We start from the raw sequence: 18,047 nt of genomic DNA, 5'->3' as shown, positions 1-18,047 counted from the left end.
CCTTCATCATCCATCCATCCATCCCCTCATCATCCGTCCATCCTTTTCCCTCATCATCCATCCATCCTTTCCCTCATCATCCATCCATCCATCCTTCCCCTCATCATCCATCCATCCTTTTCCCTCATCATCTATCCATCCATCCATCTCTCCTTCCCCTCATCATCCATCCATCCTTCCCCTCATCATCCATCCATCATTTTCCATCATCACCCATCCATCCTTTTCCCTCATCACCCATCCATCCTTCCCCTCTACATCCATCCATCCTTCCCCTCTACATCCATCCATCCTTCCCCTCTACATCCATCCATCCTTCCCCTCATCATCCATCCATCCATCCATCCTTTCACCCACCCCCTCATCATCCATCCATACCCTCATCATCCATCCATCCATCCATCCATCCCCTCATCATCCATCCATCCCCTCATCATCCATCCATCCATCCACCCTTCCCCTCATCATCCATCCTTTCACCCACCCCCTCATCATCATCCATCCATCCATCCATCCTTCCCCTCATCATCCATCCATCCATCCTTCCCCTCATCATCCATCCTTTCCCGTCATCCATCCTTCCCCGTCCATCCTTCCCCTCATCATCCATCCTTTCCCGTCATCCATCCTTCCTTTCATCCATCCTTCCCCTCACCCATCCATCCATCCTTTCCCGTCATCCATCCTGCCCTTCATCCATCCATCCTTCCCCTCCATCCATCCATCCATCCTTCTCCTCATCCATCATCCTTCCCCTCACCCATCCATCCATCCATCCATCCTGCCCCTCATCCATCCATCCTTCATCCTTCCCCTCATCCATCCTTCTTTTCATCCATCCTTCCCCTCACCCATCCATCCATCCCATCCATTTATCCTGCCCTTCATCCATCCATCCTTCCCCTCCATCCATCCATCCTTCCCCTCATCCATTTATCCTTCCCCTCATCCATCCATCCTTTCCCTCCGTCCCTCATCCTTCCCCCTCATCCATCTTTCCCCTCATCAATCATCCAGCTACCCTTCCACCCATACATCCAGCTATTTACATTTTCTCTCCATCCTTCCCCTCACTCATCAATCTATCTATCCTCTCTCATTATCCATTTATTCAATCTTTCATTCATCCATTCACCCTTTCACTAATTCATCCAGCCATTCACACATCCCTTCACTTACTTACACGCCCACCTTTCCATATTAATTTTGAGCTGAGCCCTTTTGAGAAGAGGCCCATCAAGAACTTCACCCTCGCTGCAGGGGCCGTTCCAGGACTGGGATAGAAGCCACCCAGGGCGGAGACAGGATCCACCACGGGGGGGGGGGGGACAGGAGCCATCACAGGTGGGGGTGGACTGGAGCCACAACATGGGGGGACAGGTGCCATCACTGAGGGGAGGGCAGGAGCCATCACAGGAGAAGGAACACAGGGGTGGGCATGCAGTATTCTAGTATCATCTTGGGCTCCTCTCCTGCACAAGACTACGAGAAGCTAGGCTCTCTGTTCAAAATGCCATCCCCCACTGTGATGTACTGTACTTACAGGAGATACTCCGAGAGAACTGATTGAACTGATTGTCCTCCATACTTTGTTATTCAGTGTGGGTGCGATTGTGCCATGTCTTTATTTTCTTACATTATAGCCTGCATGATTGAAGAACCGAGGTTTGCTTACAATTTAGTGACAGTAATTAAGCTATGTGAAGAGAACCAAGTGGTGCCTGGGTGTAATCTGGCCGAGTCTGGGATGTTTGGGGCCCTGGGTAGAAATGGAATGTGTGAGCCCCCCTCTAAATAGCAGATACAAGACGCATTCAGGGTTGTTTGCATGTGAATAGATGTCGCTGCTCCGAAGCTGCCGCCCCTCCCTCTGCCCCCTTCAAGCACCTCTTAACAGCTCATCAAGGGCTGGAGGTGTGAGGGTAGCCATCGCGCTGTGCCTCTACAGTGCTGCTGGGGGTCTGAGCTTTCATACAGCATCGGAGTCAAGAAGGGAGGTGGGGGCAAGCTGTGCCCGTTTAAAATTATGGACAAATGCGGAAATGCTTTATTTACTTTGTGCGCGCCGCGCTCCCGTTTTTTAATGGTGGACGCGGTTTTGATTTAGCAGGGTGGACGGCGTCCACCCTGAAAAACCCTAGGAAATAAGTGGGGGGATGCCGTCCACCCGCGTGGTACCCCGACTCGTGCCCTGGCTATATTAGCTCTATGCTCACACTGTCATGCGCAGTGAGGGCGCCCATTGACTCTTGGGGGCAGATTTACAAGTCCCTTGCGCCACTTTTGCATCATTTTTTCCATGTTAAAAATGACGCAAAAGTGGTGCAGGGGGCTTGTAAATCTGCCCCTTAGTATATACCAGGAGAGATCAGGGTAGTAAGTGCCAAATAAAATACAATGAGATGCTGCATGACGTCAGAGCTGTATTACTCGGCGCCACTCAGGCGCGCAACGCCCATTGGACTCCCCCTCTCCCCCCCATCCCCCATCCCCCTCCTCCTTGTGTGTGTCAGCCCAGCAGACACAGCTTCCCGGGCACACACAGGCGCACCAGAGCACTTCACAGGTCTTTAAAAGACCTTTTGCTTGTTAATGAGGCTTTGTTGTATTTCACCTCTTATTAGGGCCCCTGCATCTCCACCCTGCCTTTTGCTTGAGGAATCACTACCCCCCCCCCCCCCCCCCCCCGGAATTTTACTCTAGTTGAGTCTCTGCCGCCACTGCTATATTCTCGTGAAAGCTGGGGGTGGGTCTCAAACATTGACTCCAAGGGTTGGGGGCGGAGTGCTGCTCACCTTTCACGCCGCCCTCGTGCTCCTCCCGGGGGTGAGCTCCGGGCCCCTCTTGCTGCTGGGTCTGTTTTAGGGTGATCGGCAGCCGGCGGCACCCCAGCTCTGCTTCTGGACTCCCGGTCACCGTCACGTTATCACTGGCCCCGCGGGGGCCCCATGGGTTGTGGATGAGCCTCCGATGCGCCCTCCGAGGCGCCCCCGCCGGATTCTGTGCCCCCTGGAGCAGAGCCCGGGAGGGTCCATCCTCCCCCGGGCCGGGCTCCCCGGAGTTCCGGGGGCCGGTCTTTGCTCTCCCCGGTGCCCCCTCTGCGCGCCCCTGTGCCCCCGCCGCCTGCATCATCCAAAGTGCCTGGAAAAACCTGCCTGGGCTTCGCGGGGCCAAGTTCACAAAACGCGGGCTTACAAGTCAGAAAGCGCGGCTGAGACGAGCGAGGAGGCAGGGCTTCCAGTAGCAATCACCCGCGCCAGCTCGCACTGGTCGAACTAGACGCACCCAGGCTTGAGGGAGCGGAAGTAGAGGTGACTTATGCAACTGCATCCAAGTAGCGACCGGTTCAACGAGCACCGTAAGTCCCTTTGAAGGGGGGAGGGGGGGGGGGGGCGGTTGGCTGACATTGAAACCCCACCGCCCAGCTGGCAGTGTGCTCGAGCAGCACAAACCCAGCTCTGAGGCCGGGAGGGAAAGTGTCTTTTTCAACAGTGTCTAGGATGGACCCCAAAGTGTGTCCTCGAGGGGCGCAGGCAGGCGTTGAACCCCAATCGGTGCAGACATGGGGTGCGCCTGACTGCAACATGAAGCCGGGGAAAAGCCACTATTTTTTTTATTTATTTTTTTTTTTTTATCCTCATCTTGCGATACTTGTATGCTTACGGAGTGTCAGGTATCTGCGTCTTTGATCGTTTTCCAACACTGCCCCTTGGTCTCTCTTGGCTGGGGAGTTATGACCTCTTTTTAGTTTGAGCAGTTTCCTTTACTCGTTACATAACAATGTTTCTGGTTTGGATCGGGGGGAGCTAGCCAACTTGACTACTCGGCAAGTACCATACTTGTCACCCAGAAAATATATCGCTTTAATCATAGGACATAAGTGTAGTGATTATGTGGAGTTTAAGAAGTTTTCAAAGCTGTCCCAGAACTTAAATCTCTTACTTACATTACTTAATTTATCCAATTTGCTGATTCTTATTGCTGAGTTCAGCCATTCTGCATGTGTCGGACAGGTAGATTCTATCCACTTAATACAAATCTCTCTCCTTGCGAGAACTATTAAGACAAAGAGGAGATTCTCCTGTTCCTTGGTAAGTCCCTCTACATAACTTGAATCTAATATCCCAAAAAGAACAAGAGTAATACTCACAGTTAGTTGTTTTGACAAGATGGTGCACAAGGTCTTACCGACTTGATCCCAATATTCCTTCAATTCAGGGCAGCTTTTAAACATGTGGACATCATCTGATTTTTCCTCTCCACATTTGGGGCATTTTTTTATTCCAGCATTTTTGAATTTGGAGAGTTTTTTTGGTGTCCAGTATGCCCTATGAATAGTATATAAATGATTTCTCTTCAGCGCCGCGGATTTCAAGTTGGACCAGCATTTGTCCACTGATTTTTCCCAGATTAAATCCAGATCCGTTGTTATGATGTCTTTGCCCCATATTTGATTTTCCATATTGGCGTCGGTGTTATTTGCCATAATCAGAGCCCAGTACCACTTCGCCACTTCCTTAGGGAGTTCCGGGGGCCGGTCTTTGCTCTCCCCGGTGCCCCCTCTGCGCGCCCCTGTGCCCCCGCCGCCTGCATCATCCAAAGTGCCTGGAAAAACCTGCCTGGGCTTCGCGGGGCCAAGTTCACAAAACGCGGGCTTACAAGTCAGAAAGCGCGGCTGAGACGAGCGAGGAGGCAGGGCTTCCAGTAGCAATCACCCGCGCCAGCTCGCACTGGTCGAACTAGACGCACCCAGGCTTGAGGGAGCGGAAGTAGAGGTGACTTATGCAACTGCATCCAAGTAGCGACCGGTTCAACGAGCACCGTAAGTCCCTTTGAAGGGGGGAGGGGGGGGGGCGGTTGGCTGACATTGAAACCCCACCGCCCAGCTGGCAGTGTGCTCGAGCAGCACAAACCCAGCTCTGAGGCCGGGAGGGAAAGTGTCTTTTTCAACAGTGTCTAGGATGGACCCCAAAGTGTGTCCTCGAGGGGCGCAGGCAGGCGTTGAACCCCAATCGGTGCAGACATGGGGTGCGCCTGACTGCAACATGAAGCCGGGGAAAAGCCACTATTGTAGTTTTCAAGTTTCTTTCTTGTGACAGATGTACTTGGTGGTGGTGGTTTGGTCGTTACAATGCTTGTCTGGGGGCAGTGTTCATGCGAGATAAAGCAGCAGGGAGTTGCTTACAGTGGATTAAAGAGCAGCCTTGGCATTCACTGTTCCGGCATTTAACTGCACTCTCCAGCGGCGTCTGAGCAAAGCTTTGGACAACAGTGCTGTTTTGATGTAGGGAAGGAAATCCAGTCGCCGAGGTTAGGTTACAGAGGAAATATTTATTGTTCTTAGATGATAAGATGGTCTTCTAGTAAGTTCTGTGGTTTGCGCCGCCAGGAGCAGCCTCCATGCTGCTCAGCCCATACTCCAACGGACACTCACATCACAGGCATCCCATCATTCCATTGCCTCTCCATGCACACCAACATTCCACAGCACACCCACACTGGCTGAGCAGCAAAGGCAGAGAATCAGGAAAGATGCATTAACCCCTTCCATGCGGGGCATATTCCCCCGCTGTGCTGGGGGGTGGCGCGCACAGCGCCCCCATGCTCATGACGAGCTCAGCTCATCACGAGGCACAGCACTCTGGTGCTCATGACGAGCTGAGCTCGTCATGACCACACCCGTTCCCGTGGAACGCTCAGCACAGCAGGGGAATTATCCCTGCGTGTGAGCGTTCCACGGCTCATGACGAGCAAAGCTCGTCATGAGCACCGGAGCGCCGTGCCTCATGACCAGCTGAGCTCGTCATGAGCATGGAAAAAGTTATACCATAAACCACATACAACACATCTTCCCCCTTTACAGAACACATAAAATATTGTGAATACAAGCAGGAGACATTGCAGTTACATAGAAGAAACTTGCATGTGAGAATGTTGCAAGTTAGAAGCAGCATTTCATTAAAAAAACAAAAGGCACTTCAAAAGCGACTATGCATAGAAAGTGCTGCAATATGCAAAATGGAAATAAAAATACATAAGAGAATATGCATAGAAAGAAATGGCAATATGCAAGATGGAAAAATCCCATTACATACACCAGAAGTGACACACATCTCCTTCTTTTGCAGAGCAAATGAAAACAAGCATTGGCATAGCCAATAGGTCTTGCTTTTGGGACCTTATAAGTATTTAGTTATGCAGCACAATATCCTTGGTTCCTGTTAGACCTGGCAACATTGGTGTGGGTCTCCCTTCCATTTTTGTTGCTGTTGCCTCATGTGTGTTGCTGGTGTTAGCTGCTCAGAGCACTGTGCCACTGCCAATCAGTGCCACAGTGCAAGTGCTCCCTATATAAAAATGTATATGTTGATTGGTTTACATGATTGGCTTATTTGGTTTACTGTCAGACGCCAGTAAAGTGCACCAGGAGTGCCCAGGGCTTGTAAATCCAAATGCTGCTAGTGGGCCTGCAGCACTGTTAATGTTAATGTTAAAAAGACTTTTAAAGCGCACCAATACCTTACGGTGTCTTGGCGCTGAACTAAAGTAAGGCCTATTAAACATAGAGAAGGGGGAATTATCATGAAAACAGCCAGGTCTTTAGCTTTTTTCTAAAAACAAGGAGTGAATTAGCCTCTCTCATGTCAGCAGGGAGAGTATTCCATAGTTTGGCAGCACAATGAGAGGTGCTACGGCCTCCCCAGCACACAGTTCGAATTCTATGGATTGACATAAGTTTGGTATTTGTAGACCTTAATTGTATGCCTGGGTGGTACCATGAACAACATTGTTTCAATGGTACCTGTCCTGACCCATTCAAAGTTTTATAGGCAAGACAGAGTACCTTAAATTTAACACGTTGCACCACAGGCAGCCAATGTAGCTTACGGATTCCTTCTGTAACAGATTGATGCCTAGGAATATTCAGTAGTAGCCTTGCCGCTGCATTTGCACCATCTGCAAATTCCTTACGTGTTGCTTATGTAAACCGATGTATAAGCTGTTACAGTAATCAAGTTTGGGCAGCACCACTGTAGTCACAATTGTTTTCCTAAGATCATCTGGAATGTATGGTAATACCTTTTTAAGTTTCTTCAGTAAGAAGAAGGAGGCTGAGACTGTAGCATTGGTTTGATGCGCATAGTTAAGTTTATTGTCTATCAGCACTCCAAGGTTTTTGGGCTTTTTTACTGGTTCAGGCGTCTGTCCTAATTCAATGGGCCACCACAATCTATCCCAGTTAGGTTGGAGATTACCGAAGATTATCACTTCGGTTTTATCCGAGTTTAGTTTTAGACAGAGTCTTCCCATCCAAAGGCTAATTTCCCTCATACGATGCTGAAATTGTAGTACTGGGGTCTGCATATTTTTATATGGTCCGACGACGATCTGAGTGTCGTCGGCGTGAGATGTCAAATTAAAATCAAACTGCTGTATCAGTTTCGCAAGATCAGACACATATGCATTGAACAGTAAAGGACTAAGCGATGAGCCCTGGGAAACCCCACAAGGCAGTACATAAGGAGCAGCATGGTACTGGTCAAGGACCACAGTCTGTTTCCTATTCATCAGGAAACATGCTAATAAAGTAAGGGCCTGGCCCTTGATCCCCATGTCTTCTAGACGCATAAGCAATGTACCATGGTGCACAATATCGAAGGCCGCAGATAAGTCAAGGAGAATCAGAGCAGCGGCACCACCCTTATCCAGAACTGCTCTGACCTCCTCGGTTGCCTTGATACGGGCTGTCTCGGTACTGTACCCTGGGCGGAATCCGAATTGGCTGGGATCAAGTAGCTCATTAACCTGCATAAACTGAGTAAGTTGGTTATTCATTATTTTCTCTACCACTTTGGCAGGAAAAGGAAGCCTGGCAATAGGACGATAGTTGCTAGTAATAAAATTGTCCAAATTGGCTTATTTTAACAACGTCGAGAATAATTGCATCTTTCCAGATATTGGGGAATGTCCCTGTCAGAAACATTTCATTGAAGATATTGGTCAGAATGGGACTTATCTCCCCTGCAATGTCTTTGAGAACTGCAGGGGGACAAGGATCCAAGGGGGATCCAGATTTAGTGTCCAGAACAAGCTTTTAAACCAGCTCGCTAGACACTTGTGAAAAGGTCGACAGCTCATTTTTATTTCTTTGAGTCTCCATAATGGGGGGTTCTTTAGCTATCGTATTGGGGGTAATGATGAAGATGTTGTATATATCATTAACCTTTTTCCTAAAAGCACAGGCAATGTCGTCGCACAAAGATTGACTACTCCCTAAAGCTGAGCTATTAGAGAGGGTGGTAAGCTTCTTCATCACCTGAAACAATTGTTTTTCTGAATTTTTAGATGATTCTATTTGTTCAGTGAAGAAGATCTTTTTCTCAGTATGCAACAGCTTTTTATAGTTAGCTAAAGCATATTTATAGCTATCTCTTGCCTCTGCTTCATAGTTTATTCTCCAGCGCCTTTCCAATCTGCGACACTGGTTGTGCCACCCACAGAAGCAGCCCTGTAAAATGTGTCTAAGGTCTCCCATTGCAGAACCTGCGTGCAGTCTGGTACTGTCATGCTGACTGGGCAAGTGCACCCACTTGCCAGTCCCTAAACCTTCCCTTAACTTCATATTAGTCACCCCTATGGTAGGCCCAAGGGCAGGGTGCATTGTAAGTAGGGCTCCCGGTTTTCCGTTTAAACGGATTTTTACATATAAATACAGAGGGAAAAGTATTTTTCTTTTCTCTGTATTTATATGTAAAAACGGCAAAATACGACTATATTTTGCTGCGCTGCCGTGGTTCAGAGTTGCCGTACAAGCCCCTGTTCCAATGCTGGGCATTCCTTTCAGTGACGTGCTGTGAACCTATTTGCTCAGGGTCTTTTAGTGACGACTGTGACCCTGAGCCAATCCTGATCGTCAGTGTGTGGGCGTGCTTCACACATCCAGCCCGCCCTGGTAACTTTGCCCGATGTATGAGGCCCCGGGGGACAGATCATTATGCCTTGAAAGCCGCTACTGCCTCTCTCTGTCCCTCTGCAGCCTCAGGCCCCTGCCCTCCCTCCTCCCACCCCACATATGAAGCAGCATCATCAGGTTCAGTTGGATAAGGTAAACTATAGCATTATTCGAAGGAGTGCCCAGGAGAGAAGATTTTAGACAATTGATTTCTCAAAGTTTTCTTCTGAGGATAATCATGAATTCGAAATAGTTTTCCTACAATTCAATTTCGAGACAGATTAAGAGCGACCCTGAACGCTACCCTCTTCAAAGCCGCTCCTGCCTCTCTCTCTCCCTCTGCAACCTCGGGCTCCTGCCCCCCCCCCCCCACCGCACGTATAAAGCGGCAGCCACCGGTGTGTTCGTATCCCCTGTTCACGTGCGGTGTCCCTTAGATGGGAAAGTGTGATTCTTTTATTTCAGCATACATACCTCAGTGCGAATAATAATAATCATACCTCATTTTATTGCAGCAACAATCTCTGTCAAAATTGGGCATATAACACTTTTAAGTGCACTGGTAATTTCTCAATCCTCGACTTTCATCACTCCATTATCAAAAACGCACAAGGAAAACTTTTTCTGCTGAAACATCACAAAAACATCAACATTGCCTGTTGATGGCGTCAGTGAGAGACAATGGTAACCCTGGCCCGGTGAAAGCATCAGAAATACAATGTGCGATACATTCCTCAGTAATGAAATCCCAACCCTCTTTGGAATTGTTGTCAGGCGCCCAACACCCATTGGACTCAAAGGGCATCGTGTGTGGCAACCTGGGATGAGACATCTTCCTGCGCACACACAGCCGCACCCGAGATCTTCACAGGTCTTTAAAAGACCATTTGTATGTTAATGAGGCCTTTCTGTTGTTTCACCTTATCTAAGAGCCCCTGCTGCTCCACTCTGCCTATTGCTTAAGCTTCAGCCCCCCCCCGAAATGTTTTCTTAGTAATGTGGCTCTAGTTGCGCCTCTAATTGTTTTTGATAGCATTACAAAGAGCTGTAGAATGTGCTCCGTTGATGACATCACGCACACACTCTGCCTGTTGAATGCACTCCCTGGAAATTATATCCATGCCACCCTGCTGAATTTATGAACACACTTAATGGCATCACAGACTGTTTTGAAACTAATTTTCTGTTAACCACATAACCAGCAGCCCCTGCAATTCAGTAATGTGCACTTTGCTAATTAATTCACATTCAGCTGTTTTAATGAATTTCCTGTGAATGTCACACCGCAGTTTCCCATAAGCTCAATCGCATGAGCCAGGGTCTTGTGGGTGAATAGATGAATAAATGTAAGAATTTCGTTGTATATCTCAAGCAATAGGCTCTCAGGCTGTCCAGCTGTGTTTGCAGAATGGCTAAGGAGAGTGGAATGAGTTCTGGAATGATTCTGAATGAAATGATATTGTAGAATCTTTCTGAAGGTCATGTGATTAGACCTGTTAGTGATGTATGGTTGAGGCAAGCCTGTTCCTGAGTATGAGGCCTTTTGAAGCAGGTGATTTTTTGCTTCTAAGTTCAACGTTTTTTGGTGCCAAAAATGTGAGATGAGCTCAAATCAGAACATGGGGTTCTGGCTTCACGTGGTAGTGTCCAGGGTGGCTGTGAGGCCGCTATTAATCTGTCCCCTGAGGCCTGAGTTGCAATGGCGTTTTAACTTGTTGTTCCCTCGGCTCGTGTCCATTTGGAAGCAATTGCACATGTGTTTTTGGGGATGTGTTTGGGCTGGAGCCTTCCCTCTGCTCTGGAAGCTGTCCCTGCTGCAAGTCCTCCCTACGCATGCTGTGGACCCCTGGCAAGGCATCACAAGTTCTCTGTAGCTACATAAGGAGAATATTCAATGTACTATTTTCATATTGTTTGACAAAGGTATATTTGTTGTGCAGTTTAGCCCTAATGACTTTGAAAATGTCTTAAAAAGAGTGCTAAGCTACACTTCTAATTACATTTTTTTATAATATGGAAGCAGCATGTTTCAGCTTTTTGTTCCCTCTATGGCCATGTCCTTAGTAGTCTTCATTTCATTAACAAACCAGAAAGAGCTTCAATCTCCTCAAAGTCTCTTGAAATGCACAACTGCTTGTACTACAATGGCAAAGTTTTCAGATAAATGTATTGTGTTGACCAATAACAACAGAGCGCATGTGTGCATTGTCAATTTAAATAAATGTGGAAAAATACTAGCTGTAGCGTCGTCTTTTGCTTGGGGCAAAAATAAATGTGGATAAATACAGATAAAATGGCCATAAAAAATAAATATGGATAAATACAGACGGAAATGGCCCAAAAATAAATACCATAAAACCGGGAGCCCTAATTGTAAGCATAAGGTAGGACAAGCCCTGATGTGTGTGGCATGTCCTAATAGTGAATTACAGCCATTTTCCTTTTTTACTATTGTAAGGCTACCTGTTCTCATAGGCCAGAATGGGCTGTTGGAATTTTTACATTCTACATTCCTAACAGACTCAGGGAACATGGTAGAAATTCGAGTTTGGTATGCCTGAACTCAGAATAATTAAATACATCTTTTTGTAACGTTTATTTTAATGTTCTGTGTTTGCAAATACCACTTTTAGAAAGTTGGTATTTGCTTGCCTAACCTTTTCAGCCCGCCTCTGCTAGGATGTGTATCTGCTGTCTGGTTTCTGTGTGTGACAGGGCTGGGGAATTCCAGGAGACAGGCTGGGCAGCCAGGTGGTGAATAGAAAGATTACACCAGGATGGGTGGGAGGAGTGCCCCTTGACACTGAATAGAGCTGTGCTCTGCCACCACAATGCTGGCTCCACCTCCTGTGGAGCGTCTGATGTTTCTGCCCTGCACACTGAAAGCAGAAGCCTCCATCCTGTCAACAAAGTGCTCAGAAACTGGACTGAACTAGGCAAAGACCCCATGGCCTCAAAGAACAAAGGATTTGTAGTATAAACATAGGAGCCCTGCTCCTAAGAAATTAGATCCTGCTTGAAACAAGAAGAACCACTGCCTAAAAAGAAGGAACTGGGAAAGCTGTAAGGAGGAGTACTGTCCCTGACCTGGGGGATTGGCCTGCAGTAGTTGCCTTGCTGTGAAAGGAGAGAAAAAGACTGAGAGAGACTTTTATCCACTTGTGCTTCAACAATCTCCAAGGGCTTGTGCGTGAGCTTGCCCCCTGAACGGAGTCCCAGGACTATTGGACTCCTCCTGCCTCAACTAGAGCTGCTGGAATCTGCTTCTGCCCTGGGCCGCTGGACCCGCGATCTAAAGTCCGCCTCGAATCCCTGATTTCTGCAAAGTCAGTGCCGGGCCGCCTCGAACTGTGTGTCTCCGCTCCCCTTACGATCCATAGCTCGCACCGTACGACAACCAGGCCGCTCTGCACATCGCTTTTCCTCTCTCCCCTTCGAGCCGCACCGCATCGCTGCGTCCCAGCCGCTGGCCGGAGACCCGTTCGCATTGCAGGGCTAAATACGGCTCGTACACCGCCGTGTACCAGCCGCATCCCATCGAAGCATCCCAGCTCTGAGGTACAACCCGGGCACAACGTGCCGCACAGTGAACGCCTGGAGACCCAGACTGTCCGCATTGCTCCCCGGAGGCCCGCTCCTTCGCCTCGCACCACGACGCCTGCATGAGCCGGACTCCCATCGGGAAGCCGCCGATAACGTCCGGGTACGCCTTCACCTGCACACGCATCGCCCGTGTCAAAAGCTACGATCCTCACTGACTCGCACCCCAGGGGTGTACGCCTCGGAGTGTCCCCAACGTGTTGTATTGCATTAAGACTCTTTTCCAATGCAGTACGAGTCGCACAGGGTGCACGAAGCACACAGAACCCTAGAAATACGCATTTTTAAAGATCTCTTGAATCCTGAACAGTATTTTGGCCTATTTTTAAATGTTATTGGATCTTGTGTTAAGCCTTAAATAAAATACCTATTTTTGATATAAACCTAGTGTGGTATCCTTTTGTGGTGTGTCCATGAGTTACTGTATGTGTTCACAAATGCTTAACCTGTAAAACGCTTCTGAGATAAGCCTTGTCTTTTTGCGTCACACTACCTAGAGGGTGAGCAAGGGTTATTTTGGAGGGTGCTCCCCTTATCCTGACTAGAGGAGAGGGTCCCTGCTTGTCACAAGTATTTACCTTTGCCAGCCAGAGACCCCCAAATCTAACAGTCCCAAAGGCGAGACCTATTGGCGATGCCAATGCTTGTTACCCCTTGTTCGAGCCCCTGCACCTCCACTCTGCCTATTGCTAGAAGAATTAGCCCCCCACCCTGAAATGTGTCTCTAGTTGCACCTCTGGCCCAAGACCTGACATTGCCGCCACCAACCACAATGGGCATTTAACAGAGGTGGGGAGGCCAAGAATTCACGTGAATATCCGAGCCAGGGTTCCGGCTTAGCTCTAAAGGCCCAAGAACGAGCAGAGTCTATAAAAATAATCAACATGGGAACCACAAAAATGTAACTTTTTCCAGCCCGCAAAAACTGAAAAATGAGCAGGGCAGGCGGATTATGAAGTAATTAACACAGCCCTCCTCCTGGGGCATTGGGTTGGGGGTCCGCGAGTCCAGTAAATTGTTTTCCGTGCTTGTTGCCATACTGTTGTGCTAGAAGGCAGTGCGGGCAGGCAGATGTTATTGCAATTAACACCCCTCCCACTCAGCATTGGGCTGGGGTCCCTGATGGTGTGCTAAGAGGCAGCATTTTCCTTCTACAGTTTCCGCACAATGCTGCTTCTCACGGCCTGTGAAACCAACATTGTGCTACAACTTTAACAAGGTAAAGCGGGATGCTAATTAATAGAAACAATAACAACATTACTTAATCAAGTCTGATACAAAAATAATATTCAGGTTTACAAAACAACCAATCACGTGCACCCTGGAACAAAGACAACTGAATTTAAATGTCACCGGGATTATTTCAAAACTCTGCGATCAGTGGCGCACACTGGTAGGTCCCCTATCATTTATCCGCCCACCAGTAAAAGTTCCCCATTGAATTACTAATGCGCCATGTTACACTGAGCTCTCGGAGAACAAGGTTTGCAACTCCCAGATGCCCTTCAAAGATAAACCCAGTGAAACATGAAGCGCCACCTTTTAGCGTGACCAATTGCTGAAAAGATGGCTGCAGATGGGTCCCAAGATATTAAGAGCCATCACAAAGTCCACCCTGATGCGATTTACCTTATCAGCCTGCCGCATGTAGCAATAAAGGATTCCGCGAAGGCATTTTATGGTAGAGTGCTCGAGCTTGTGAGTCCTTCCCTTGTCGTCATCGATTTGCCTGTGGAAGAGAGATAAACCATCAGGCAGGGCAAGGGTGCACTTCCAAAGACATTAAAGCAAATGAAACTGTGCAATGTTCACTGTCTTCTCCTCAGGCAGTATGTCATTGTTATTGCGGATTTATCATGACGTGGTATTGATGTGGCATGCGGTGAGGCTGTAAGCCAGCACATCTCAAACTCCATTCTCTTCCTCTGCACGTTCAATGACTTACTTCTTGAATAAACAAGCATTCAGGCAGTAGGCCAGGCTTGCATTTTGAGCGCAGGCTTAAATATATAAAAAACAAGCACGCGAGTGGTGGGTGCGTGTGCGGGCCTCGCGCTAAGAGGGCCACACGGCCGTGAAAGTGGTGCGGCCGTGAAAGTAAAAGTAATCACAAGCGAAGGACGTGAGTGGTGCGCAATGGGAAAAGTGAAAACAGGCTGGCGAGTGGTGTGCGATGTGCACGCACCATGACGAGAGAGGAGAGCCAGATGGCTCCTCTGCTTGCCATTGTGAGAGTAACCACACACTCTATGCCACCCTGTAGGACTTCTCAAAACCCACTCAGTAAATGTCTCACCAGATCAGCGCATGCGCTGGCTCAGGTGAGACCTAAAAAAAGAATGCAAGATGACAACCATGCACATAAAATAAACCTTGAATATAAAAAAAGTCCTATATTAACATCCAAATAAAAAAGGCACAATATGTAGAAATACATATGTCCCTTTCACACGCATACCAGATTTAATTCACACCCCAAGCAGACGCATACACAGGAACCATCCCGGTCCATGCTACCACCACAACACACCAGCTAGCCAGACTAGCATGGAACTGAGAGATAACACGGAAAACAACAATTAAAACATAAGAGACACAACATAAATTACAAAACGAAGTACTCTCAAATACAATAGACCACACGGGACTCTTTTACTCTCACACACAAACAAAAACCCGTAAACCTGAAAAGAAAGCAATGGCTGACTTACACCCAACACATCATCCCTGAAGAATGGGCATCTAGTGAAACGCAAAAAATGGCTGATCTACACCCCACCAGTGAATTGACAAGCAGTAAAAACAATGACAGGAGTCAACTACACCCCCTTCGAGTATCAAAAATCAGTAAAAGCAATGAATTGGTGAACAACACCCCACTAGTGTATCAATAAATCATGAAAATAAATACCAACATGACAATAAATAAGTGCAGATTCCACGTACAAGAACCTTGCGCACAGGTGGAAAAGCACCCTATCATAAGCAATCCCTTAGAGCAATAGACGAAGAAGAATACTCCACCTAAAGGCACACTAAGAAGAAAATGTAAGGATATACCACACAACCAAGTTGTAGAGTATAAAACACCAATGTGACAATAACAAGTGCAGGATTCACGCACAGCTACCTTGTACACAGGTGAAAAAGCACACTGTCACTGAAACATTCAAACACACAGCAGAATCACAGAAAAATTACCACGCACAGGAAAACTTGCAAACCAAATACTGAAAACTAAACTAACATGATGGAATAATGTAGGTGACGAGTCCAAGTACAAGGATTTGCATGCAAGTGAAAGATCACACTGCCTCAAGCAATCCCAAAACATACCAGAAAATTTCAGTAACAATTCCCATGCACGGGAAACATGCGTACAAGAAAATGACGCAAATACTGTAGGTAGAACATCATGACTGAAACGGAATAATGAAAATCTTTACAACACAGTCTATACAATGTCCAATGGTAATAACCAGCAACAATTATAAAATTGCCGACTGTAAATGAAAGAAATGAAGCATTGCACACATAACTACACCATACTTTAAAGCAAGCAATACGCCTTAAGCGGATAAGAACCATTGAGAATGGTGAAAGAGAACACTGCAGCAAGATAAACAGTAAACTAATGCATGGCACTGAAAATAATTGCCATTCAATAGCGTGGGAAACCCAAAATAACTCCTTCATTGTACACAGTACTCTACCCAGGTGTGCCTGTCACAGAGAAATGCCCCAAATAAGTGATGACAGGCTGGCGCGGAGATGATCAAAACTACAATGTTAACCCAATCCTAATACCAGATGGTAGTTCAACCAAACGAAGAAAGATCAAATTCACGGTCCATATCCTCCACGACATCAGTGGCTGGCGTTTACCTAACCTCATACGGCTGCACATGTAAACGTTGACCAAAACAGATAGCAGCGAATGTCCCATGCACATGTCTGGAAGCTTCTTCCTGCTTGGTGAGCATCGCTCTCACCCATGCTCCAACTTACGTAAAACGTCAGAGAAAAGGTGAAGACCGCACTCGACAGAATGCACAGCAGTCCACACAGGAGAGGAACATGCTGTGAAAGAAAAGGAGAACAAGCATTTGCAATGCATTAGGTCTGGCATTTAAGTTTTATTTACAAGTTAGTCATTTAAAATGCCAATAGCTAAAACTCGCGGAAATGCGAGAACTATTGCATTGAAAATGCTTGTTCTTGGTGGGAGCACGGAACGCCCCGGAGATGGAGGCCAGCTGGCCTCCTCGCTCCCCGAGGGCAGCTCCTTGTATGCTGGCTGACTAAATTACATAAGCCATTTAGGTGGCGCAAATAAACACGTGCGTTGCTCGTGCACATCTGCTGTCCGGCATGCACGGCCGCCGGGAGCCGTACATGTCACGGATAAAGTAAAGCTATTGCTTGCTAAACTCTGTCTAAAACCAGACATCCGAAAGCGTGCCCGCGGCCCGAGAAGGGAGAGAGCAACTAGGACCACACAGCAAAAGAGACGCCGTACACGTGCACATAGCGTGTCTGTACGCGTGTACATCTCGTCAGCAAAGGAGACGCTGTACATGTGCACATTGCGTGTCTGTACGTGTGCTCATCTCCTCAGCAAAAGAGACGTGTCTGTATGCATGCACATTTCCTGTCCCCCTTCGGAAGCAAAACCCACACAATAGATCTCGCCGAGGCAAGCAGCGCATGCTAGGCGAGACCTAAAAATGAAGATGGCAGCATGTAGGAAAAGTACGCCAAGGGTGGCTCCGAGCACGTACATGCTGCAAAAAGTGCTGCGCTGCTGGCAACAATGAAGAGAACTTCACAGACACAGCTCACTGCAGAAGCTTCACATCAAGGAAAGGGTGTACGGGCCGTCTTCCTTGCTCTGCCTATTCAAGTTTGCATACCAGCAACAACCAAACCACTTGGCCCAAAATAATGCAGAATCCTCAATAAACCTCAGTGGAAGTAACATTTTCAAAACAAATGCAGAATCCTCAATAAACCTCAGTGGAAGTAACATTTTCAAAACATGGGTTGATGCTCAGACCCGTTTTGGCTTAATTATAAAGTTGATGTCTCTGAAGGTCTCCTCCACAAATAAGTGGAGGCTGCCAGTAACTCCGCTTATCGAGCTGGAACCAAAACTAGAGCATGAACTGCTAGCGTAGCTGCCAGCCGGGTGAACATGTGGACGCCTGTGCAAAAACGCTGGAGAGAAGGCTGTTAGATGAAATTTAACACTGGTGGGACAATCTCCAGGGCAAAATAGATTTTTGCAGGCTTCAATACTCTGGTACTTCTTCTGAAATTCAGAACAGTTCTCTTGAATATTTCTGTATAGTCTTATCAGTTTCTTTCTGTAGGTTTACTTCAGTAAACGCCTTGCACACGTAGTTTCTTTGCCAAAATATGTTATGATGTATGGAAGCCGAGGTTAGGTTACAGATGCAGTATTTTTTGTTCATAGATGATAAGATGATCTTCT

At 47.4% G+C, this 18,047-nt stretch overlaps 1 protein-coding gene across 1 annotated transcript in view; it reads right to left on the bottom strand.

Moving 5' to 3' along the window:
* LOC147665124 (C-type lectin domain family 2 member D-like) overlaps window positions 1-3,129 on the bottom strand; it is a 64,993-nt gene extending 61,864 nt beyond the window's left edge. Inside the window, exon 1 of the mRNA XM_086949755.1 lies at window positions 2,796-3,129. Within this exon, the coding sequence (XP_086805881.1) occupies window positions 2,796-3,129 (334 nt within the window). The remainder of the gene's footprint in view (window positions 1-2,795) is intronic.
* Between the last annotated feature and the right edge of the window lie 14,918 nt (window positions 3,130-18,047).

This window comes from Lissotriton vulgaris, unplaced genomic scaffold (genome assembly GCF_964263255.1).
Source record: "Lissotriton vulgaris unplaced genomic scaffold, aLisVul1.2 SCAFFOLD_668, whole genome shotgun sequence".
Taxonomy (NCBI): Eukaryota; Metazoa; Chordata; class Amphibia; order Caudata; family Salamandridae; genus Lissotriton; species Lissotriton vulgaris.
This window is presented reverse-complemented; position numbering and strand designations above follow the sequence as displayed.